The following is a 27,445-nucleotide window of genomic DNA, read 5'->3' as shown; positions in this document are numbered from 1 at the left end:
CTGCATATGGAGTATTCATATCACAACTCATACGTTCTGCCAGAGCTTGCCGAAACTACGCAAACTTTTTGTATCACGCTAGAACTCTAACAAATAGGCTTTTGGAACAGGGTTATGTTGCTACAAGATTGAAGTCATCATTACAGAAGTTTTATGGTCGTTATCATGAACTCGTGGATCGTTATGGTGTATCCATCGGCACCATGAAAACTGATTTATTCAACGGGTCATAGTTTTCCTTCCCTCGTTTGTCTACCCCGGACTTGACTTTTTATGAGCAACTCGGCGGGTGTTTCTAGAAAAGCAGAGGACGCTTACCCTACCGATGCACCTGGTCCATGTTCCCAGTTTTTAGTGGAGTCCGAGTTGCTCATTTACTTTTGTTACTTTGTATGTATGATTTTAGTTACTTTATGTTCTTTGTTGTGTATGTCTGTTTTCCATGTCTGGTCTTTGTCCCTGGATTACATTCTTTTGATTACCGCTATAACCTTGGTTCCCTTGATTACTCTATATACTATTATTTCTATTACCTTTATTTTCAATTTAAATTCAAGGTAAGTTCTTTTATATGATAGTTAGCTTTTTTTGATCTCCTAAGACCCGGCGTCCTTAAGGGTAGTAGATCGTTATCTTAACCATTCAGCTACAATAACTGCTAGCTAAAAAGGCACCTGATTCCATGGACTGACATTAGTTTGACTTGTGTTTTTATCCACTGTAACAGGAGGTGTGTTTTGTAAAATCAAGGCTAGGCTTGCTTTGGGTAGACCTTTTTTTTCATTAGTATCACCTATGAAATAATATTTGGATGACGCCATTTGGGTGTTGGTGTACATTTAGACTGTCAGCTTTTATTCCCTGGTTTGTAGTTTTAAGTGATGATTTGGAACATCAGCTGCACGTTTTAGCCACAAACAATTCCAAAAATGTTCTTGTGTTCTGTTAGAGGGACATTGAACGGTAGAAAGTTCAATGGCTGCAATAAAAAAGCAACGAAGGTACATATCTGCTTTGGTTCTGTTTTGTTTTGAGGATGTTTTCTTACTGTATTGTTAGTATTAAAACATATTTACATATTTAGCGCACTAGACTGGGTAAACAATCCATCCATCTATAATTGTATGTACTTTTTATTGTCATGATCTAAAAAAACATGACTGGCGTCGAAACTTGCTTTCTTTAATTCACAACTTTGTAACCATATTTAACTGGGAGTCACAAAAAAGTCATTAATAAATATGCGATTATGAAAAATTTAATCATTCCTTTTCAACATGGATATCCATTGCAAGGAAATCTGTAGTTTCCCTTTTCATCACACAGGAATATCTTACCAGGTATAGTATTTTCATACTTATCTCGAGCGCATCCTGAAAAGGTTATACAATTTCATGTAGTACATCATTAGAAGGTATTATGATATATTCCGTTAAATATTTCACACTTTTACAACACAGAATATTATAGTAATATTGCGTAAAGTATTCCATATTGGCTAAGTTGTTTGTCCGAAGCTTGCAATATTGGACTGAGGCGTAGCAATATTGCTAGCCAAGGACCAATAACTCAACCAATATAGTAAACCTTGACAATGACATATTGGGTGGGTAAAAGCCGTATTGGACATGCAAATCACCTATCTGACGGCTAAATCCCTGTTGATTCATTATAACTAAGCGATTGTGGAAATTTATCAGAATATAGGTTTTCTGAACATGTGATAAAGGCATCTATAACAACCCACAAGGCTGATACCCATATAAAACATATAGAATGTATAAATATTGAAACTTGAAACATAAAATATCCTATCAATACATTCCTTGGGATTATATACTTTGCCAAATTCATACATGCATGTTCTCATTTCATGAACATCATTTTTCATACTTACGACAATTTTGATCTTGGGCCTCCCAAACGTTAATACTGTAGCCTGGAATCATTTTCCCCTGAATTCTCGTAACACAGTAGCATCTGTTAAAGATAAATACTCGCTGTATCTGTTTTGTTATATATTCATGAGTATTCGCTTGTTTATTCGAAAAGAAAAGTTCGACAAACGACTATACGATATATTCTCGTATTTCCTGGGAACCTATGATCATTTCCGGAAAAGAAAATTGTGTTCAGAAATTGAGTCTGATATTATTGCAACACTGTATCTACCAAGTGTATTGCGGAAACCGATCATTGCTAATTGAATTTGTTTTGTCGATATTGAACCTACCAGGTTAATATTATGTAAATGAGCTAAATAAACATTAAGTTTAGAAAATGGATGAGTGGGGAAATAATTCGAACGTGAGATGAATATTGCACTAATTCAAATATTGAGTTTGTTCGATATTTTACTTTTGTTACTTTGTATGTATGATTTTAGTTACTTTATGTTCTTTGTTGTGTATGTCTGTTTTTCATGTCTGGTCTTTGTCCCTGGATTACATTCTTTTGATTACCGCTATAACCTTGGTTCCCTTGATTACTCTTTAAATTGTTCAATATTAAGTAAAATTGTTTAAAATGCATCATATCACTACAAGCACATAATATGTATGAAATATTAATAACTATATGATAGAAGGATTGGACTGCATTAAGTTTGGTGACAATATTCAAAAATATAAATGCAATTACCCTATAATACAACTGGCAATTTCACTGTTAATAAACTGTTTCGGAAGGACAAAGAATGTGCAAAGACGGCCATTTAATAGCATAAATAAAAACAAATATTGATATGACGACGATTTTAAATAATAATTTTTATACGCTATTTAGAAAACTAGTTAACAAAAAGCACATAATTGCTCATTTTGATAAAAAATAATAATGTGCACCAACTATTTGCTCTAGCAATGAATATGTTTGATCACTATAATTAAATAAAAGACGTTGTTTGAAACTAGTTTAATCTTAGTGAACTTACTGTGACCCAGAACATTGCTTAGGATCGTAGTGTCCATCCGGGCCACATTTAGGTATCCTGGCACCCATTGCTCCATTATTTGTAGCTTCTGTGTTTTCTCTATACTCTTTTTGACAAGGTGTTTCTACAATAAACCATTCAGTGTGTTTTACTGATGGTTCCCTATATTACTGAGGCTTCATTCATTAAATCAATCGTGGTTGAACTTCGATAAGGTGTTTCCCTTACTTCTTTAATATGTTTTGTTACGATAACTTCTTGTAGACGACTAAAATTTCTATTTAGATCTTCCTATGACTTATTCCTGCAGATCCGCCGTGGTTTGTTGTCTTTTTTCATTTGGGTATAATATTGAATGTAGGTGCAGATTAATAACTGCCGGTAAAACAGTTTTTTAAGTGTGACCATGTGATCAGTAATTTCCTCACCTTCGTCAATGAGTTGTTGATTTAAGAAATTTAATGCTGTTCATCATAACATAGGTGGAGAAAATAGACACACAACAAACAACAAGATATACTCAATGGATGACGACAACGCGGAGGAAATAGACATACAACAAACAACAAGATATACTCAATGGATGACGACAACGCGGAGGAAATAGACATACAACAAACAACAAGATATACTCAATGGATGACGACAAGGCGGAGGAAATAGTCACACAACAAACAACAAGATCTACTCCATGGATGACGACAAGGCGGAGGAAATAGACAAACGACAAAAAACAAGATATAATCCATGGATGACGACTAGGCGGAGAAAATAGACACACGACAAAAACAAGATATACTCCATGGATGACGACTAGGCGGAGACAATAGACACAATAGTAAGTACAAAGAAACCAATAAGTAATCCGGGCTGCACTAAAAACTAGGAGCATGGACAGAACCATGTGCACCGATACGTAAAGGTCCTTGCTTTTCTAGAAATAACCTCTTATTAAGTTTAAATTGTGGGTTAGACGAAAGAGAAAAAGAAGACTATAAACTATATCAGTTCACTTTGTGCAAATGGATACTTCGTAACAATCTAGGAGTTCATGAAGACAATCAGAAAACTTCCGTAGTGATGACTTTATATTTGTAGCAACATGATCTAGTTCCAGAATACCAATATTAAGAAGTCTACTCCGCGTAATATCGACAAGCTCTGATGTATCGTATCAGTTGTAATATGAAACCTCCATAGGCAGGTGCTAAATTAATTTTGTCACAGAAAAAGGCAAGTTCACAATACGAAATAAGAGGTTATCCCGAATGTCGTATAGTTTGCTTATTTGTTTTGTTTTGTTTTGTTTTTGTTTTTTTTTTTATCAATATCTAAGAGTAAGTAGATTTGTCTGACTTTACAGTGTTGTGAAGTGTCCTTTATTTGAGGACCTAGAGGGTAGATGTGATGTATAAAATTCCAAAATCTAAGATCGTTAAGAAACAAAAGTCATTTTTAATGCAGAATTTGAAATAATTTAAAAAATAACATTTGTATTACCGCTTACCGAGTTTATTACTATAAAATGACATATATGAAAATTGGTATCAAGATAAGCATTATTCATTGATTAATAACACGTGTAAGAGACACCCTTATGCTATATTTTAATACGGGTGTTTAAATTAATTGTATTACATGTAATTATATGTTCACATTTTATAAAACATGTCATCTTTGATCGGAAAATGAATAAAAACAATCAGTCAATAAAAAATGACGTAACGATCTATACGGAAATCATAGTCACTTATCATAACTAGCACCGTAATATACGTAGTAGTTTATATATTAACGATATTCGGCCATAAATAATAATAAAAAGGCAAACGAAAAATAAATTGAAGTTTCTGTTTGCAACATGACAAACGACATTGATATGCCATCGATAACACGATGGGTGGCCTACAAGGAGCAGTTACTGCCAGCCAACACGAAACGCCTTGGTTAATACGGATTTTCAGTCATAAATGCTTCCGGATTTTTTATTCCCCTTTTGCAAGTAACTTTGAAAATCATATTTACATAAATGCATTACGCCACACCACAATATTTTACACTGCAAAAATAAAATGCAATCCTTGAAAAAAGTTTTGTTTTTTTCTGCTTTTTTTTTTAAATTATATCATAAAACAAAGTTTTGTATATATGTGTCCGTGTCATAATTGCATGTAAGCAGTTGATTTTTTATCTGACAAATTCTGTATAACATAGTTAAATCGTAAATGCGTATTTATACTTTACTTACCCTATGAAAGAGGATAAGATATTCATTTCAAGTTTCTATATCATGTTTTGGTGTTTTTGTGCTTAGATTTAAATTTGCAGTGAAACCTGTCTGAACTGAACTTTGAAAACCTGCCTACACCAGACAACTTTTGAAGTCCCATTGTGTCAGTTTAAATGTATTTTGAACCTGGATAAACCGTATACCCGTCCAAACCGACCGAATCATACAGTCCAAAAGGATTGGGTTAAGAGCGGTTTTACTGTACTGACATTTGGTACCACCACTTCAATCTTATGTTATATCGTTTGAGTGATTGTTTGCGTTCTTATTCGCATGTTTAACATTCCTTCATATCAAACCTGTTAGACTTACCTTTATAATTTCCCATTTTGTCGCACAGAAATATTTTACCAGGAACGGTGTTCTCGACCTTGTCACGGGCACATTCTGAAAAAGTTTTATTCATCATATCATGACATTTCAGATTATTTGGGTTTTTTTTTATTTCATTCATGTTTATTTCAAATATTGTCTGTTTTCTTTTTTTTTTTCATATCTAATTTTGTTATATCTGCTTCTTTTCTTTCTTTTATACGCCTGTCAAATTTGACGGGATGTATTATGGGAAATCGCCGTCCGTCCGTCCGTCGTCAACACTTCGTACAAAAACCCCAAAACAATCGCTTTAAGTCATAAAAATAAACTATATTGAAAGAAGAAAGCTTTGTTTGATTTTACCAAAAAAATGAACATTAAATTATTGAGTTATGGGATTTTTTGCATTTAAACATTGGGGTTGATTTTTCTGTTTTAACTGAAAAAAAACCCTACAGCAAATACCACGAAACTTTGTGGTAGTCTTTGTATCCATTGTCATAAGCTCATTTACGTTCTCTCTGGAATATTGATATCACGTTTTTAATTTTTTTGCACTTTTTTACATAAAAAATCGGGCAGTTTTACCGCATTCGCCCTCTAACTGCAAAACGCTATCAGTCAATGCCTCGAAACTTTCATATATTTTTTGTATATATGGCCATAGGCCTCCTGTCGTTTTCTTTAAACATTCACGTTTCGATTTTTGACACTTGTATCGAAAAAGGTTTCAAAGCTCTAAGTATTAATGGCTTTGCAGGTATTGCAAATATCGACCAAAAATTAACAATGTAGGGACTTAGAAAGAGTAATCAAAGGAACCAAGGTTATAGTGGTAATCAAAAGAATGTAATCCAGGGACAAAGACCAGACATGGAAAACAGACATACACAACAAAGAACATAAAGTATATAAAATCATACATACAGAGTAACAAAAGCAAATGAGCAACTCAGACTCCACCAGGTGAACCGGTAGGGTAAGCGTCCTCTAGAAACATTTAATGTCTCAACATCAGCCGACTGATGTATCATGCGCTCATGGTGAAACTCTTTTTTGTGCAGTTATGGTTGAAAAAATATTCTTTTTATACTGTCCAATATCTTTTCCATTATACATTCACTGTTTACATTTTAGAAAGAAATGGAGATGAAATAATATTGAATACACACGACAATTCTGATCTTGAGCCTCCCATCTGTTTACACTGTAGCCTGGAATTGTTGTACCGGAAACTCTTGTAACACAGTAACACCTATTAAACAAATTAGTGTCATCATTATGTAAATTGATGTCGAATTACAGGAAGGTACTTTTTTTCTTCTGAATATTTTGATTGGAATTAAATAGCAACACTCATTCAAGTTTTTAAGGGTAAAATTAAAATAAATTAATTTGAAATTATTAAAAATCTTTAACGCGAGCAAAGCATGCAAATACGGTAGAAGAGTTAAAAATCTGATGTTGTTGAAAAATGTCCGCCGGAAGCGTGATCGTAAGTTCGACTATATATTTCGGAAGTTATCATTGTCACATGACCAAATTAGCTAATCTCGGCATTTTTCTTATATTTTTTTTTTATTTTAAAATTCACTTCGTTGGCGTTGAAGGCATAGGTGGACAAATTTATGATGACGACTGAATCAATATGGACCCTTTATGTAAAACAAACTTGTTTTTAATTCTGAGGTTAAAATTACATAAGTTGTTCTCTACATGACCTATTGTTGTCGACCGACTGCAAGGTTATCTAATTTTGAGTAGGTATTCTTTTGACATTACTTGTTGTGAACATGTACACATAATACCGTTCTGCTTTGTAGTACCAATTAGTCCCTTAATAAACTGATTTTATTTCATGAGTGAAATTCATAAAAAAGTGTCTGCATAATACCAATATGCAATATTACCAAAATATGTAGGTCGAGAAACAGCCAGATCAGATACTAGTTATACACAACAGAAAGTGTCTCACAGGATAGTCATAAGAAGTGCCTCACATGAGAATCATATTAAGTGCCACAAATGAGAATTACATGAAGTTCAACATATGGTTTTGCTATCACTCGAAAATGATGAACATATTTCAGTTTAAATAAGCTTTTCGTATGATTTGAACATGATTAAACATATTTCAGCTTACATTTGATTAACATATGATGTTTTCAACGAACATAGGATAATCATGTGTTAACAAGCCAATATTTACCTATGATGATCATATTTTTTTCTTATGATTCTCATATGAATCGATCAACATGTGATAATCATAATAGGCCTCTTGGCTTTGTACATCTAAACATAGAAGTTGCACCCTGTACTTAAAGTTTTCAATAATTGATCTCAACCACAACAATATGTGATGATTTCAACTACGCAGACTTTTTGTATCGCGCTAGACTTCTTACGATTAGGCTTCTAGAACAGGGTTATGTTGCTACAAGATTGAAGTCATCACTACAGAAGTTTCATGGTCGTCATCATGAACTCATGGATCATTACGGTGTATCCATCTCCGCATGGAAACTGATTTGTTCAACGTGTCATATCTTACCCTACTGGTGCATCTGGTCCATGCTCCCAGTTTGTGGAAAGTCCTAGTTGCTCATTTACTTTTGTTGCTTTTTATGTATTATTTTAGTTGCTTTTTGTTCTTTGTTGTGTTTGTTTTCCATGTCAGGTCTTTGTACCTTGATTACATTCTTTTGATTTCCGCTAGAACCCTGGTTCCCTTGATTACTCTTTCAAAGTAATGTAACAACAATGATTATTTTGACAGAGTAATGCATACACCTCTAAATAACTATATTGATTAACAGTATAATTATATCCTGTACAAGCATGACAAAACGAGTCTTTATTCGTTTTATGGAAAAAACACAAGACTATTGCTAACACAAAACACAAAATCCCAACTTTTCAAGTTTTTTGTCAAGAAACAATTTAGAAATACATCAGATTAATTACAGAAAATTGCTAATTTAACTATTTGAAATAAAAAATTAGACGTCCAAAGACAGTGCGAGTCTATGTTGCTGTTTTATTAATCTTTAAAAAAATAAGTTTTGAAAAGATTCCTTAGACTATAAACAATAGTATCTCTTTGACTATTTTAGATAGAAGAACACTTACTGTGAACCGGAGCATTGTTTAGGGGCATAGTTGCCTTCTTTGTCACAAACAGGTATTCTTGCCCCCGGAGCTGCATTATTTGTATTAATTCTAAGCTCTCTCTGACAAGGTGTTTCTACAAAAAAATTACAAATTAATAAAAAAATATATATTTCCGTATGCGGATATTAATTTAGATTGATTCACAGCGAAGTGTTCCGCATATGATTATAATATGACATTCATATGACTATCATATGGTTGTCATGTTAGTTTTAGCTAAGTAATATTGTTAATTATAAATGAACTAAAAATTATTTTTATCATATAAAGTTCAATTTATATGATATTCGTATGCTGTACACCAATTTTGAGCAATACCAACTAATATTCACAAAAAGTGGCTAGTATATGAACTATCGAAGACTTAAAGAAGACAACCAGATTCATCGATATATCCAATATTCAAATGAGTTTAAGCATTTTGTGTTGCTAAATTTACAGGCAGTCGGATTGGACATAAGTTTAACCAATTTACATGGGTCCTTTCACATGTAAATTGCGAGAAGTAGAAGAAGAAGAAGAAGAAGAAGAAGAAGAAAAAGAAGAAGAAGAAGAAGAGGTGATGAAGAGGGAAAGGAGGAGAAGACACGGTATAATTCTCAAGTGTAGCCCTTTCAAAATTTGAAAATGGATTTTAAAACTCCCTTCAATAGAACTCATCATCGCAGTCAACACTAAATTACACCAGCAACCCTCCCTACCACCCCACCCCACACACATACAATAAAAATGATAGTAAAGCTTCGTCATCTTGTTGTTATACGAACATAGATGCCATAACGACTGATTGAGGGTAAAAATGATATAATCTGTAGAGTATGTGCATGTCCATTTTAAAACATAAATATGAAAAACTCAAAACGTAAAAAAAATTGTAAAATGAATAATTTAGTTTCATATATTAAGCATCACTTTTATGTACTGTGTTTATAATAACTTCTTGTTTAAATAAAGTCTGATTTTGACAACACCACACGCACTTAAAACAATTTTACAAATTGTTCAGATAGAACACCTCATTCCTATTAAAATTCCGTTTCATACTGATTTTGTATTGGGATTAATACAAATTACATCATCGATGTACAATTTATAGTACATACTGTATATATATTGTAGTCGAGTAATGTAATATATCTATACATAAAAATAAGACTTTTTTCGTTTTTTCGTGTAAAATTTTAATTTGTGCAAAGTCACCTGTGAATTCCTCAGCTTCTTTAATTTACTGATGTTATTTATTTAGAAAATATCAAGCTTTGTTCCAGGAACTCGTCGTTTCATATGAATGAAGTTGTATCAAATTCAAAAGATTTTTTTATCTGAAAATGCCCAAATGCATTTTTTTTTCAGAAAAAAATGAATGCGTTTCCTATTTCTGTAGGTTCTTTTTTAAAACGAATGCTAAGTTTACAAAACACATAATAACACTTACCTTATCATTTAAAATCTTTTTTTTTCAATGCCTTTATTCTTTTACTGGTTATGTTTTGTGTTAAATAAAATTATCTTAAAATGTTATACGCAAAACCAAACATACAAAACAAAACAGCCCTACATTGTACGTAACTTATGTTAAAAAAGGTTCTTCTAGTTACTGTAGATCATTTTCAAAACTTCCTTTTTGAAATATACTGAATAGTGTTTTCTTCAAGACATACCCAATATAATAGATGTTGTTCCAACAGCAACAAACGCCAACACACAATAAAAGAAAATAACTTGAATCATTCCAGCTGATGGATAGTGTCAATATATATGTTGACAATTAATGAATATCCTCTTATATACTAGACATTAGCATGAAAATATGTTTAACTTCAAATCAGTGTGGAAGTTACATCATTATAAACACGTTATTAAATTCATGATTATAAACCAAAACATAAAATGTCACGTTTACCACGTACTTATTAGAAAAGAATCACACATATTGTTAATATTATAAATAATTCGTAATAAATTGTCAAATGTTAATCTTTATATATTCCACGAAAAGAAGGACTATAATACCGCTAACCACCAGGTGTTTTGTCTGAAAATGACGTTTGTAAAACCGCTTACAAGGTTTATTACAAGAAAAATTACATCCATTATACCGCTTAAATGGTTTGTTGCCCATGACGCTTTCAATGTTAATAACCAGAAAATGACACTACTTACAATAGGAAAAAGAACGGATATGGTGAAATGAAACAAATGTACCTAACCTTTATACAAAATAATTAATACTTTCAGAGATCACCAAAAGGTCTTAAACAGTTGTAGTGACACTTTTAAGTAAACTCTTAAAGGCCCCAACACCAAAAGTAAAAACATCCTCGGCAACAGAACGATGGAACTTCTTCAAAATAAACGAAAATGGCGTGACCTCTATCAGTTTTTAGGGTAAAGGTCTGTTACAAGATATTTGATTGTTATTCAATGATTAATAACACGTTTAAGAGAATCACTTATATCATATCTATGTCCTGCAAATATATTTAACATTAGTACCCAATGAATAAAAATTATCAAAAAAATTGAAGCGTTTATTTCTTTTAAATGTACGGCCTATTTTAATGTTTCATGAATTCATACAAAGCAACCAATAACGAATAATGGGCGAAAACAGCCAGGCATTCAAACTAGACGAAATAATTTAAAATGGAATATTAGGGTTTTGAATGTACTTGCAAGACCACAACACTGCTCAGAACATTATATTTAACTGCGTTTTGAAAATAAAGAATAGTTTAGTTCAAATCAATTAAGTTGATGTTTGATGATGACGAAGTGATTAAATATTACCAATAGACATAGCAAAACATTAGTGTGTGTGTTGATCTCTTGATTTCTCCACCTATTACTTTTGTTTACTTATCTCTTTTTCTTCTTTCCCCATACGCAAATAACAAGATATAGTTTAGGAGTTATTCAATATTTATGATAAAATATTCATCGCAATGAAGTTACCATGTTAATATAGTTAGCAAACAGGATAAGTCTTCATAAAAAATATATACGTCAATTAAATTTCAGTATATATTTACCTCTAGGGGCTTCAAAAACATTCTATAGGTAAAAACAACATCGAAATACCTTATAGGGTCAGGTAAATATCAACATGAATTATCCGTTTTAAAAAGAAAATATAGACGGGGGCAAATAGAAATATGGCGGGGTTACAGTAATTTTACGTGATCACAACCCCCTCCCTTTTACATCAGCTCACTGTTTTTAAAATATTATACAATTTAACACACCTAAATCATCTGCCATAGATGTCACAGCGGTATGAGTTCGAGTCCCGCGGAGGGAACGGCCAACAATTTGCATTGCAAATTTGACAGTTCTAACATCGTTGGGAATTTTTCAAACTTTTCTATACGTTTACATATCTTCCCTGTATCAATTTGATCCGATGGAGCAGTGTAGCCAATAGAGACGTCACATTCTGAGACGTTGTATAATATTGATTTGTTGTGACATGCATCATTAATTTGATCCTCTATCCTACATAATAACATCTAAATGAACTGTCCCGTACTACCATACATCGTGTACTAAGTTACAACCCTAGATTAATCCTATGAAGAGGAATGACCCGGCCAGCGAAAGCTATATTTTTATATAGCCTAGCTGGTCGAGTGGTCTAGGGCGCTGGACTTTGTGCAGGCGTTGTTGCCATAGATGTCACAGCGGTACGAGTTCGAGTCCCGCGGAGGGAACGACCAAAAATTTGCATCGCAAATTTGACAGTTCTAACATTGTTGGGAATTTTTCAGACTTTTCTATATATATATTTATATATATCTAGTGTGTTACTTTATATGTAAAGACTTTATAAGCGAATCAACGTTAATACCAAAAATTAACATTTTCAACGATTTGACAACAGTATCATAACTGTATCTTTTACAAATTTTGTCACCTTTTGGTGCGCGCATATTTGTTATCGTATATTATCTTTTCTTTAGGAAGTGGATGTACCTTTTTGTTAAATTAAGATTCTTTTTACATTTTAACCAATAAATAAAGATTTAGAAAAAGTAGGATTTTACCCATATCACAATAGGGACATTTTTTAAACCGGCGTACATAGATAAAGTAGTAGTAGAAACTTTATTTTGAAATGAATTAGTCCTTGTGAATTATTTTTCAACACCATTGTATTTAATTTAAAGTAGTAAAAAGTAGCAATAACGGAAGTGAACTCAATTCAAATATATAATGCAATATTTTTCTTGTTTTGGTTTAAAAAAATATGTTTGATATGTATCATATGTTGTCCTACACATCATGTTTACATACACTGATGACATCTTAACGCTAATTCAAACGTTGCATTACGTATTTACATGAAACATTTCCCATAGAAAGGGAATTTTGTTATTAGCTTTTAAATAGTAGTCTTTGTAAGAATCATGCAAATTCTGTATAAATGTGATACAGCCCCCCCAAAAGGCTACACATTTTCATTTTTGTTATTACGTTGCTTTATAAGTCTATGATGATAGGTATAATCATTCATTCCAATCTATCTGCTTTCATTATCAAGTCAAGTCCAAAATAAATCTGGCAAAACAGATATCGCATCACCAGAGCAGTTGGTACCGCAATGGTACAGACACTTCAAACGAAAAACATATAGGCTTTCCAACCATGTATCACATATTGCATGATTCTTAGCACGGAATGTGTGATACCGTTTCGTTCGCAACCATTAATGAATTCTTTACACGAGTATGAAAGATGTGAAATATTGACCGAAACAGAATGTTCATTTTATGGCAGAAAAGCTTTTGTTTTCTTAAGGTTATACGAAGTTCTGTATAGATTTAGGCGTTCATGATATTTTTCTGGGCACAAATAAATCACATTTTAAAGCAAAAGTATGTCTGGGCTTCTTTATAAACATTGACATTCAGGAAGATGAATAATAATTTATGTTTTTTCCGTTGATTTCAAATAATTGAAATGTACTGTAACGATATTAATTTTCGCGGTTCACAAATTGCTCTTTTTTGGCGGTTAACAGAAAAAAGAAAACAAAATAGGTATGACTTTAAAAACTGTATTACACTGATAATTTTTTTTCAGCGGCAAAAAAAAAGATATCCACCGATATGTTCACTTGACGGAATCCGCGAAAGCTAAAACGTTCAGTGTAATTAATTTGTAATTAAATACTTTTATTTGGTTCATCTAAAGTTTAATTGACATTACAAATATTGCTCGTATTTCAAATGATTTGTTCAGATTTTTGTAAATAGTTTTCTACAAAAATTCCGAATTTGATAACACCAAGAACTGAAAACAAATTAACAAGGTTTACAAGTAAAGAAAGAACACCTCAATCTTTAAATTTTATTGAATATAAATATATTAATCACATAAATACTATATGATATGCTTTATGGCAATCTCCGAAACAGAGGTCCTTGTATCTCCTACGTCAAACACTGTTTCGGAGATTGGCTTTATATGTGTTTTAATGAATAACCTCTCATTGACAGTTTCCTTTCAGTATGAGAACAAAATGCATGGGGAGTTCAAGAGCCGCAACTATTTAACTATATTTGTTTTCTTGTCTTATTTTATCTGTTTGTGCACATACACTTTTCCCAATTATATAAACTGACCGTATCCAAAAAGGAATGCATGATGACATAGACGTCTAATGCCAGTTACCGATTAGATAAGTTTTCATAGAAAAAAGGAACGATACTTTGTTTTTGTATTTTTATTTTAATTAATTGAAAATAAACTGTAAAAACGTAGAAGTCTTCACTTGACCTTCATCCCAAAATAAGCAAAAGATGTAGTTCATTCTGATTTGTTCATTGATCAATTACTCCCTTCTAATATGTTACACTCTGGGATAAGATTTAACAAACATGTAAAACAATCATAACCACAGTTTTGGTCAATAACAAATAAATAAAAATAATATAATAAAAAATAGTACCATTAAATATTGTGTTTTCAAAAACATACCGTTATAATAAAAGGCTTCTCCAGCTGTAGATAACAAAAATACACAAACGTAGAAAATAAATCGTAACATTCTCTTATATCATCAATACAGTCAGAATCTGTCGACAAATAAAGGCCACTTCTATTTATATTGACGACGATATGCACTTTTAAATAGTAGGAAGTAAGAATGGTATGAAAATCTCGATCCTTGCGTTTTTTTATCTATAAAAAGAATAATAGGTTTACGAGATGGCACGTTTCTTAAATGGGCTGTTTATAGAATAAAACAATAAACATAATTCGACTGAAATTGCTTTTTGAATTGTTTCTTGCAACAGTCTGTGTATATTATGATATAATTAAGCATTAAAACAATTTATAAATAGTGACTGATTTATTTTGGTATGTTATCCATTATGAAGTCAAGGACACCACTTCCATGGAGAAAGGCACGTTGGTATGAATCTCTGGTGCTTTCGATTTCGTTTATGACACGATGATTTAGCGTAAAAGTATAAGCAACTCGCACTCCACTGAAAACTGGTAGCAGGAAACAGGTGCACCTGTAGGGTAAGCGTAATAGACCACTTGATAAACTGATAAAGCGTTTGTATATATTGGAACGTTTTGTCTAAAATGACAAAACATTCACAAAAACACACTTCATTCTGACTTATTCATATTAAATATGAACACAAGATTTTCATTCATTTTCAAGTACATACATATTAATTTCTGTGAATATGGTATTATAATGTTTAGAGATATATTCATCAACTCCTGTTTTCACCACTGCTGGTTTACGTATATTTTATGTAGTTTCCCAATTTGTCACAAAAGAATATCTTTCCAGGTATTGTGTTCTCGGCTTTGTCACGTGCACACACTGAAAATGATTTTAAATCAATGATAAAGATATATTCTACTGGAGTGAAACAAGCCATGTAATTCTGCTATTTGATTCGCCATTTTGATGAGGCCATATCCCCGTGGTAGATCCGGGGATATGAAAGCGCGTCAGGAAATGTGTTGAGTTTTTTTATGAAAGCGGAGTTGAAAAAAAATAGTATCAAAATTTATGTGGTGAATAAAGTCTTTTCAAATGAAAATATGTAAGAAAAATAACGTTTTCTCACATGATATTATCCAGATGTGTAACATCACAAACGACGTGCGCATTTGACGTCAATAACGTACAGAGGATATGGTCTCCTATTCCCAGTGAAGATCCCAAATAACATATAATACCATTGTATTTTTACAATATATTGTTGTATTTGTTGTGTTTCTGCTTTCTGTTTTGTTGGTTGTTGCATTCGTGTGTTTTATTCAACAAAAAACCTTTCCATGATGTTTCGAATTTTACTTGGGAATCAAAAGAAGCTTTGTGCATTGAAGTTAATGTTTTATTTAAATTGCGAAAACCATTAGCTGAGTCGTAATAATTGTGTACATTACTTGTAAAGAACTATCATGCAGAATAAAGCGTATATTGATAATAAAGAATTCCGTTTCTTGATCTTAGTGCTCACATCAATAGTGGTCATCGTCCTTCTAAAATTAACGATAAAGGGGATGATTTCTTTTCATTCCATGTTGTTAACTCTCCGTTTTAAAATGGTGACGTCCTCTTGTCTCCATCATATGGTGTTTACATATCACAACTGGATCGATTTGCACGTGTTTGTAACCATGTTTCATATTTTAACGAAAGAAATCTTTATATGACCGAGAAATTACTACATCAGTGTTTTCGATATCACAAGCTCGTAAAAAAGATTCACTAATTTTTCAATCGAAACAAGGAACTCATTCTCAAATACAGATGTACCAGTAAACGATTAATACCTGCAGGTATCTCCCAACCTATATTTTATGGTTATATTCTTCACAAATCACAGTTAAATAGATGAATAGGCCATGTTTTGAAGGAGAAGGGTTGTGATAACGCCAAAGTACTTTAACCCTGTCGCATTTTTGCACCTGTTCCAAGTCAGACATGTCTGGCCTCTGTAAGTTTTGTTTCATTTTCACTTTCAATTTATATTTATGTTGATGGAGTATCTAGAGTCAACTATTTCACTGTACCTGTGTATTATGTTGTTTTCGTTTGGCAGCTGTAGCCTGCCCTGTGGTGTGAGGGTCTCATTCATTGCAGACCCATGGGTGTCCTTGAGCTGACATTTTTAAGTCTGGTGGGGGTTGTTGTCTCTATAAAAAATATTCACCATACCCATTCTCGTTAAAAATGATTAATTAACGACTTATCTTCATATTATATCTAGATAAGATTATAAAGAAGATTCCATACATCCCATCGAACTTCGTATCAACTTTTAAACTTTAATGCATTCAAACTGACAAATATGCAATCGTTAAGATAGGTCCAAGACAAATGTTTAGTCAATATAAATCAAACAGATAAAAGGTTCATAGGAACATACTTGAGTGAGTAAATTGAAATTTATGAACTATCACCATGTTATCTTTGAACGATTTAGATTTTCTATCACTTATTTCTTACGCTTGAAATTCTTACAATATTTTACAATTCCTTTTTTATCGGGTTTAATGTAAAAACGGTAAATTCCGATATTACTTTTTTGTTATTTAAGTTATTCCAACAGTTTAAAGAATGTCGACATTTATCGAAAACATGAAAGCAAAACTCCTCCTTTTGGAATTCGAATAAAACCTCATTTGGAACCAATTCATCTGGAGACCAATGCAGTGACACCTGTTGTTACTTCGAAATGCCCTCCACGGGAGCTTCCACTGCCTTCTTTCATTTTTGATCTGCTTGAATATTAAAAGTCCGATACCAATCCTTTATTTTTACAACAAAAACTTTCTGAAATTAACGCAAATTATCCAGATTTTTCGACGGTGTATACAGATGGCTCAAAAGATGGAGATAGCGTTGCATGTGCTGCTGTCCATGGTGACAGACCTGTAACTGAACGGTTGCCATCGAGCGCTTCCATATTCACAGCTGAAGCTCGAGCCATCTTGTTAGCACTTGTTAGCATTGATTACTCAATCTAATCTGTCACAGTTTATCATTTGTTCTGACTCTTTGAGCTGTCTTTTAGCAAGTAAGAATCACAAACTGAAAAACAAATTTTATATTTTATTCATCGACTACGGGAATTTGATAAAGAGATTGTTTTTCTCTGGGTACCCAGTCATGTTGGTATTTAGGGGAATTTATTTGTAGACAGGGTTGCCAAGAAGGCATTAAAAGAAATAATAAAGGACGTTAGTTTGCCATACACCGATTTTAAACCTTTAATAAGGAAATACATTATAAAGATGTGGCAGGACCGATGAAACGGTCTTGAACACAACAAACTCAATTCCATAAACCCCAATCTAGGCGTTCATCAATCCGGATTGGGCAATCGCAAAGAGCAAGTGGTCATGACTGAATGTCGCATTGGACATTCTAGATTTACACATGGCCATTTGCTTGTTGGTGAACCTCGACCTGAGTGTATCCCATGTGATTGCCCTTTCTCTATCAAATATATTCTTCTAGATTGTGTGGATTTTGCCAACACCAGGCAAAATTATTTTGACTGCACCAATATGTTTGATTTGTTCAAGACCGTTTCATCTAAAAACATTACCGATTTCTTGCGGGACATCGGTATATTAAATAAAATCTAAATTTGATACCTTCCTTGATTTTTCAATGTTTTAAATGTTTTATCGAAGTTATGTTTCTATATGTATTTTATGTCTTAGGTTTACCTTTTATGTACTTTTTTATATGTAAATAGTTTTTTTTAATTTCATTATTTCATGAAGAGACTTTGATCTTGCGTTTAATATTTTCATTGCATTAAATGTTCTTGCCGTGATATGGCCCTAGTCGCCGAAACGGCATTAAAACACAACAATCAATCAATCTTGCACCTGAATAATAAAACTTTTACAATCATAATTACTGGGTCAATAAAGGAATTTATTGTATGGCTTTCATTGAAGAAATGGTCTAAATTTGGTATTCCATATTCCATATAGTTCTTGGAAGAGATTCCTCATACTCTGTAAGAAATAATTCCAAATCATCTTCCAAATACACAGAAGATGTTTACAAAAGGCTGGAATTTTTAATCGACAACATATTTGTCCAGTGTGGTGGACGCGTTTTTCAACAAAAAGTCGGCATTCCAATGACAATAAATTGTGCTCCTATTCCTATTCCTTTACTCTTATGAGGCTGACTTTATAGCTGATCTGATCGAAAGAACGAATATCGATTAGCTAGATTCTATAATATCAGTTTCCGCTATATAGATGACCTATTATCTTTAAACAATCCTAATTTTGGGGATTTGATACATAGTATCTACCCCAAAGAACTTGAGATAAAGGATACTACAGACAGACATTGTGAAATCAGCCTCATATCTTGACCTACACTAAGAAATCGATGGTAAAGGAAAACAACTGACCAAACTTAACGACAAACGTGATGACTTTTCATTCAGAATTGTCAACTTTCCTTTCATCTGTGGCAACATCCCTTCAGCAACTGCGTATGGAGTGTTCATATCACAAGCCAGAGCTTGCCGAAACTACGCAGACATTTTGTATCGCGCTAGAATTCTAACAGGCTTCTGGAACAGGGTCATATTGCTACAAGATTGAAGTCTTCACTACAGAAGTTTTATGGTCGTCATCATGAACTCGTGGATCATTAAGGTGTATCCATCTGCGCCATAAAAACTGATTTGTTCAACGTGTTATAGTTTTCCTTTCCTCTTTCGTCTACTTAGGACCTGACTTTTTATGAGCAACTCGGTGGGTATTTCTAGAAAAGCAGAGGGCGCTTACACTTCCGGTGCACCTGGTCCATGCTCCTAGTTTTAAGTGGAGTCCGAGTTGCTCATTTGCTTTTGTTACTTTGTATGTATGATTTTAGTTACTTTATTTTCTTTGTTGTGTATGTCTGTTTTCCATGTCTGGTCTTTGTCCCTTGATTACGTTCCTTTTGATTACCGCTATAACCTTGGTTCCCTTGATTACATTTTCATACACTATGATAGGTTATTCTAACAGTTATTGTTTGTGAAGCGGAATAATATTTTTTTTCGACATTTATAGTCTCTTAAGCTATTGAAAAATACTATAGTACTGTTTTAAACTGAAATCAATCTCATCATGTTTAATAGTCTAAAGTATTTATGAAAAAAAATAAATTTCGAGTTACTTTTCCATATGAATTTTTCACCCAAATATTTGACAAATTAAACTATAAACGTTTAAGTCGCCCGGTTAGGACAGAACTGTACTTTGAGATAGCATTAATTATCCTTCAGCCGCTTTTACTAACTTTTGATTGATCGATGTAGTTTATTATTTATATCCGCCATGAAAACATATATATATATTATATAATTATTTTTCTCTTCGACTTTTTATATCTGTACATCAGTTCATTATACCTTTCCTGACATGAGCAATTTTTTTTCTGTCTCTCATTTTGTTTTAGTATGTGGTGTAAACAGTGTTTGGGGTGTAAATATAAGACAATGCCATTATAGAACGTTTGCTAATTTCTTAGTTATGCTATTATTCAGAGATTTAATACTGTTTCTGCTAATACACATCTTAAGTCTGTCTGATCGTACATCACAAACTGCTTTGAAAGTAGCATCATTTGATAGAAACAGATATTAATCGATCTTCAGTTAAAGCGTTTTGGAATCAAACATTAGAAAATCAATGACAAAATATAATACAAAATTTACTATTACATATTCTAAGTATAATTATTTTATTTATATCTACGTATATGTTAACTATTCCCTGCCGTCTATCCCAATTAAATCAAATTACAGGTTCCTTTAATTATTCAAGCAGAAATAAGGAATGGTTTATTACCTTCACTAGTACTTAAGAACACATAGTCTTAAACATTCAGCTACTTTCGAAGTACAAAGAGCTAACAACAGGTAAGGTAAGGTCTTCGACATTTCACAATCTTAATTAACTTAAATGAGAAAAACCATTTAATAAAACGGTTTTCTTGTAATAAAAGCGCATGTTTATGCTCATGCGTTTTATTACAGAGTCAAATTGTTCCTTCCAGAATAAAACTGTAAAAAATTGTATCAGACTAATTAAGAGTGTGGACTTGAATTTGTGTTAAATCGACTAAATTCGTAAAATGAATAAACGATATTAATGTTCAAAAAATATGTTTAAAAATTGTGTGAATTTGCAACTGACGCAAATAAATGTTTTGCCTAATTTGATTTGCCTTATTATGTGTACATGAGTACAAAAAAAACATTGAATTTTATCTTCGTTTTAATGTTTAAACTATTCAGATTAGTCATCTATCTTAAAGGGAAATTAAGAACAACTGGATTCTAAAGGCATTCAAAAATTTATAACCCAAGGATAAGGGCTTGACGGAGGAAATTAACAAAGAATATACAATAACCAAAAGTAACACATACAAAGTAAATTAGAACTTGGACTCCACTAAAATTTGGGAGCATGGACCACGTGCACCGTTAGGGCATGCAACCTCTCCTTTTCTAAAAATATCTGCCGAGTTTCTCATCAAAAATCAAATCCGGGGAAGACGAAAGAGGAGAGTAAAATTATGACAAGGTGAACAAAATTACAAGCCGCAAGTTCACGAACACGACCGTAAAACGCTGTCTTGTAGCTATATAACCCTGTTCCAGCTGCCTGAATATAAGGTCTATCACGGTACAAAAAATCAAAAAAGTATTAGTTTCTTTGGTTCCCAAGCAATATTATCAGTATTCTTGACAGTATGGAATGTATTTTAAAAGAATGTTTTAATTGACATTAACCAGATGTTATATCGATAATTTACTTGTCAACCTTTTTGACAGAAAGCCTTAATACAGGAAAACGATAGTGGAGGATTTTGAAGATGTCAGGAGTTGCAACATGTGAGAAAAAATGGTCAAATAACAGCCCAGAACCGCTTTCTTGGACCCACTTTTCAGAATATCTGTACCCGCCCCTAATATGATATTTAAATATGAACTCATTTTGAACGTAATTATTCTATTTTTACTCGTGGCCATTCTGTGTATGGATCACAATATAATCGTTTGTACTTATCAGACCGACGGCGATCTTGGTACGTTTACACTAGGGTGTTCAATAATTTAACTTCTAAGTCTTATCACTTTCTTTACTCAACACGCAATGGAGATTTACTCTCGGGTATTGAATGTTAATGTTATAAACAATGATGTTTTGTGGACTACATAGGCGAAGGGTAAAATGTGAATCTGGTACACAGATATGATTTAAAATTTGGTCAATTTCCCATACTACATTGCACTAATATTTTAGTAGTTCGAATTTCAAAATGGTAGATTGAGATATATTTGCCTTTAGCGATTTTGTTTATAAATTTATATAAAAAAATCATATAAAGATACTTGGTATGTATAACGTTGAAGGAATGCAACATTCCTTGCATGTATTAAGACTGACCCGTAAGGAGAAGAGAAAAAGAAACGGACACTATTGAAAGGAGATGTACATGTATGTGAAAAATCTGACTGTGTAAATTCATGCAGTTTGAATGATGACCACGCTTAAAATAAAAGGGAAATTAGTTTTATTCTGTAATATTCACGACATTTGATTAATCAATTTTATATATTAAGCTTGTTACAGATATCTCGGTGATGGATTTGACTTCCTATCTCGGTGATGGATTTGACTTCCTATCTCGATATATTTGGTTTTGAGTACTTCCTATCTCGATATATTTGGTTTTGAGTACTTCCTATCTCGATATATTTGGTCTTGAGTACCTATCTCGATATATTTGGTTTTGAGTACTTCCTATCTCGATATATTTGGATTTGAGTACTTCCTATCCCGATATATTTGGTTTTGAGTACCTATCTCGATATATTTGGTTTTGAGTACCTATCTCGATATATTTGGTTTTGACTTCCTATCTCGATATATTTGGTTTTGAGTACTTCCTATCTCGATATATTTGGTTTTGAGTACCTATCTCGATATATTTGGTGTTGAGTACTTCCTATCTCGATATATTTGGTTTTGAGTACTTCTTGTTTATACTTAATTTTTGATTTAGATCTATTATATTTGATTCCAATGTTGCTGATGAAAGGTTACTCTTTGAAACACATGTACAGCATATCGAAATTTGCAAAACATATAATTGGTGTTTTTATACTGTGTATGTTGTAATACTTTTGTTTTGTTTTGATGTAGTAAGTTTTCCTTTTTTTGAGAGGGACATGTTTTGTTTGTCTGCTGTTGAAAGTTTTTTTTCATTAATATTTACTCGTGTGTGTGTGTGTGTTTTGCGAAATAGCTTGCAGTCAATAACAATTTCGCATAATATAGATGTCCAATTATTTACAAACAATTTCACTTGATTTTATTGACAATTGATAGAAAAAAGTACAAAGGACATTTGTCAAGTTCTGTTCAGAACCGTTAATAATTTTCAGTTTTCAATTCCTTGTATATTTGAAATACTGGGTCTTTCCCTTTTCACTATTTTGTCTCACAGCCGGTGGATTAGCAAGCACGATAAAAAGCTCTGTTTCACTTTTTTTTGTATTAATCGACAGAGAATTCACTACGCATATCTAATGCATAAATTGTTCTACATCCAATTGTATTTCATTAAATTATCATATTGAAATCAATACAATTACCTTGTTGAGACATCTGGTGTCAAAAACTACAGAATTGATTTCAAGTCATTCAAACAAATATCTCGATAACAAGAGGTAAGACTAACTACCAAATATCATTATAACCTGATCGTACATATATATATATATATATATATACAAACGTCTCGGAATGTGACGACTCTATTCGCTACACTGCTCCATCGGATCAAATTGATACAGGGAAGATAATTTAAACGTATAGAAAGGTCTGAAAAATTCCCAACGGTCTTAGAACTGTCAATTTTTTTGCCGTTCCCTCCGCGGGACTCGAACTGCTCCGCTATGACATCTATGGGAACACCGCCTGCACAAAGTCCACCGCCCTAGACCACTCAGCCAGTGGTATACCATCTTACACTTCACTTTCTGTATGTAAAGATTTGTTGTGACGTTACACACTGAACATTGTTGAGTTTGCAGAATGTCACTTAAAAGTAATCTAAAATGTAAAGACTAAAAGATCATAACAGTGCACTTACATAACGAAACTTTAAAGTAAACAAATTCTTCCTGAATTAACATTCAATTCCTGCGATTCTAAAGGCCTACATATGGTTATCATGTGAGTCGAGCATTTGATGACAATAATATGTTTCAGTTTACGAATGATGTTTACAGACCTAAATTGACACATGAGAACTATTTGAGTATCATATATAAATATCAAAAAATTATTTATATTGCAGATTATTTCAATCTGCTGTACACGTATTTCAAGGAGTAACCTCTCATTAGCAGCATTATAATCAAATATATTGAAAGATCAAAATAAACAAAACACAATGTATACTGTGGAATTAATATTGTTCATGGGTGCCAATTTTCTTGGTTTTCGTGGGTTTGGTAAACCACTAAATTTGGTTTTATATGATAAAGTTCTCAAATCCACCAATTCAAGAAACCACAAACTGATATTTTTATTTCCTACTCCACGAAAATTAGTACCCACGAATAAAAGTACTTTCAGAGCAATAAAATAGCAAAAAAAGCAGAGGAAGCTTACCCTACCGGTACATCTGGTCTGTGCTCCCTGTTTTAGTGGAGTTGCTCATTTGGTTTTGTTACATGTACTTTGTATGTATGATTTTAGTTACTTTATGTTCTTTGTTGTGTATGTCTGTTTTCTATGTCTGGTCTTTGTCCCTGGATTACATTCTTTTGATTAACGCTATAACCCTGGTTTCTTTGATTACTCTTTGATTAATGCTATAACCTTGGTTCCCTTGATTACTCTTTGATTAAAGCTATAACCTTGGTTCCCTTAATTACTCTTTGATTAAAGCTATAATCTTGGTTCCCTTGATTACTCTTTGATTAACGCTATAACCTTGGTTTCCTTGGTTAGTCTTTCACAGTATATTAAGTAACCAAAACAGAATCTATCGAAATAGGAAGCTTAAAAAAAATCAATCACCGAGATGCTCAACCATGCGCAATACAAAGAATGAAGTCTCAATGTTTTAGGTATTTTGAAATTTGTGGTACTGCAAATGTTGATAAATATGGTAAAAAACATATAGTTATCATAAAAGTACTATGTTATAGTCATAAAATTACCATATGATTATCATACAATTACAAGGTGGTTATCATATGTGGCACATTTGACAGAGTGAACCTCATCCGTATATCGGATTTATGTGAAGGCAGTGAACTGTTTGACTTCGTATCCGTTGTCATTTTTGAATACTGCTAATAAGTCAATATCAGAGTAACACTGAGCCTCTTCCTGGGTCTTCACACTTTGTTATCATTTATTTATATTATAACATTTTTTTTGTTTCAGCAAATTAAATAAGATGGTAACTTTCATATAGATTAAGCATCAGCCTTTGCAAGCATATGGCGATGAATTTATCACTTTCAAAATACTAGTAATAACTTAAAAAGGTGCATTGGTATTCTAGATAACCATAGAAAGCTAACAATTTTGAAATTACAAACTTTTAGAAGACATTTAAAAGATTACATTTATGAAATGCAATAATTGCAATTCGATTAACTACAGAATACACAATTTTCTAATAAGTTAAGACTTTCTTGTTTTGTCTACTTGTTTGGTTCGGGAAATGTGTCAAACATGGTATATAATTTAATTAAAACCTACTATTTTTTCCATTCATTCAATGCATATAGGATCTTACATTCTACTTTCATTTCATAATTAAAACCTACTATTTTTTCCATTCATTCAATGCGATCTTACATTCTACTTTCTTTTCAGGTGACTTATAAATAGCTTGTTTTCTTTTATCAAAATGTCTTTGAAATCATGGGAGTTGAAATCTGATCAGGTGATCAGAAAATCAACTAAATTGAAATTAGAAAGAGCGTAGTACACTCCTTCATGCAGTAACTATATGGCACAATTGTTATGTCTAAAAAATATATGATTGGAGCATCGTCCTAATCTAATTATTTTATTCCAGCTATGTGTAAGATAAAAACAGTCGTGTTTGGACTATTTTATCTAATTTTAATTTTGGTCATACTGAACATAGTGAATCACAGAACTTGGAACATTAATATCAAAGAATTTACATTGAAATTCGAAAAAAAATGGTTTTGAATAAAATGTTTCAAAGGAAAGGAAACACCGGAAAGAATTTTGTGATTTTATGGTATGCAAAACAGAGTTATTTTAGCGGAAGCGTTTCCTTTTCAAAAATAGGATGCACATTTTCCAACTGTAAATTAAGTATTGATAAACAGCTATTAAATAAAAGTGATGCTGTCCTGTTTTCATATCGAGATATGTACAATTATGTTCCTCCAAAGAGAAAGGGTCAAATATGGATTGTTGTGAATATCGAAAGTCCAGCAAATGACCATAATATGGATTCGGCATGGAACAATAAATTCGATTGGAGTATGACATATAGACGTGATAGTGAGATTTTACTTAATTTTAAAACATTCAAACGTAGCACACCCCTCAGGAAAGACTATCGTGCTATATATAAAAATAAAACTAGGTTTGCCGCTTGGGTTGTAAGCAACTGCTTCTCAAATTCAAGACGTAAAGAATATGTGGAACGATTACAAACGTATATTGATGTTGACATATATGGGAGATGTGGCAAATATCCCTGTCCCGGAAGTACAATCGAATGCCACCAAAGATTATCACAAAAATATAAATTCTATCTTGGATTTGAAAATAGTTTATGCAAAGATTACATCACAGAAAAGACATTTCATACATTTCTTGACAACAGTAATGCAATTTATGTTTCCAGAGGTGCTCCAAATGTCGAGTCTATTTTGCCACCAAAAACATATATAAATGCTTTTGATTTTGAATCGCCAAAAATGTTGGCGGATTATCTCAATGATCTTGGCTCGAATGGAGAACGTTATATTTCATATCTGAAGGAAATAGATAAATACCACATAGAAAACGGCACAAATAATTATCATCGAAGTTTATGTAATCTTTGTGAACTATTGAATACATACAAGTCTAAACACTTGAACTGGACAGGGAGGAATTTCAATACCTGGTACCGCCAAAATGTTTGCATTTCAGACACATTTAGTTTTTGATTATGCTTTTATGAATAAAACATTTGAAACATTTATCGAGCATTTACTGAAAATTTAAACGCTATTTCTCGGAATTCATTAGTTTATAAACGCTGATCGATTCTTACTAAAACTTATGCAAATGAATAACTCATGCTGTGTTAATAAAATGATACATTCTTGGAAAAGTACGTTATACTATTTTTATTTAAACTCAGTAACTGACAAAAAAAGCAATTACACGACTAAAAAAACAATAATATGACTTTGACAAAAAGATTTAAAATATACAAATACTGCAGAGATAATTGGTCAAGGTTTCCATTTGTATGTGAATAATTTTATGTGCCGTTTTGTACAGCTAACAAATCATCGACTTATTGAGAAATTGTAAAATTTAAAATATTTAAAAGATAAAACATGCTGTAATATTTTCTCCTTTTATCGTAAAATTTCTGTTTACATTAACAACAACAGACAGGGGTTGATTTATGGATGTCAAAACTCACCAAAATAATT

At 32.4% G+C, this 27,445-nt stretch overlaps 2 protein-coding genes across 3 annotated transcripts; one reads left to right on the top strand and one right to left on the bottom strand.

Annotated features, from left to right (window-relative positions):
• Nucleotides 1-1,240: 1,240 nt before the first annotated feature.
• LOC148613002 (U20-hexatoxin-Hi1a-like) lies at nucleotides 1,241-14,832 on the bottom strand. 2 transcript variants are annotated; one of them, XM_088594963.1, is made up of 7 exons: nucleotides 14,691-14,832; nucleotides 8,670-8,784; nucleotides 6,710-6,792; nucleotides 5,535-5,609; nucleotides 2,933-3,056; nucleotides 1,898-1,980; nucleotides 1,241-1,373 (listed from the first exon to the last, which is right to left on the bottom strand). In XM_088594963.1, the coding sequence occupies exons 1-7, from the start codon at nucleotides 14,758-14,760 to the stop codon at nucleotides 1,273-1,275; spliced, it is 651 nt and encodes a 216-aa protein (XP_088451089.1). In that variant the 5' UTR covers nucleotides 14,761-14,832; the 3' UTR covers nucleotides 1,241-1,272. The 2 variants fall into 2 exon arrangements, with proteins under 2 accessions (XP_088451089.1, XP_088451090.1); XM_088594964.1 differs by lacking the exon at nucleotides 14,691-14,832 and adding an exon at nucleotides 10,373-10,523.
• Nucleotides 14,833-25,975: 11,143 nt separating this feature from the next.
• LOC148613001 (lewis-type alpha-(1,3)-fucosyltransferase-like) lies at nucleotides 25,976-26,947 on the top strand. Its single transcript, XM_088595418.1, has one exon. The coding sequence runs from the start codon at nucleotides 25,976-25,978 to the stop codon at nucleotides 26,945-26,947; it is 972 nt and encodes a 323-aa protein (XP_088451544.1).
• Nucleotides 26,948-27,445: the final 498 nt, after the last annotated feature.

Source organism: Perna viridis, chromosome 7 (assembly GCF_037379345.1).
Source record: "Perna viridis isolate PV_CMFRI_1.1 ecotype Kerala chromosome 7, ASM3737934v1, whole genome shotgun sequence".
Taxonomy (NCBI): domain Eukaryota; kingdom Metazoa; phylum Mollusca; class Bivalvia; order Mytilida; family Mytilidae; genus Perna; species Perna viridis.
Note: the sequence above shows the minus strand (reverse complement) of the source record. Positions and strands in the feature narration are given on the sequence as shown.

Excerpts from the sequence above, each read along its gene's own strand:
- LOC148613002 (XM_088594963.1), bottom strand. The coding sequence starts at position 14,760 with ATGTTACGATTTATTTTCTACGTTTGTGTATTTTTGTTATCTACAGCT. Across the intron at positions 8,785-14,690 it reads AGAAGCCTTTTATTATAACG|AAACACCTTGTCAGAGAGAG; the intron begins GTATGTTTTTGA and ends ATTTTTTTGTAG. Across the intron at positions 6,793-8,669 it reads AAACAATGCTCCGGTTCACA|GTGTTACTGTGTTACAAGAG; the intron begins GTAAGTGTTCTT and ends TTTGTTTAATAG.
- LOC148613001 (XM_088595418.1), top strand. The coding sequence starts at position 25,976 with ATGTTTCAAAGGAAAGGAAACACCGGAAAGAATTTTGTGATTTTATGG.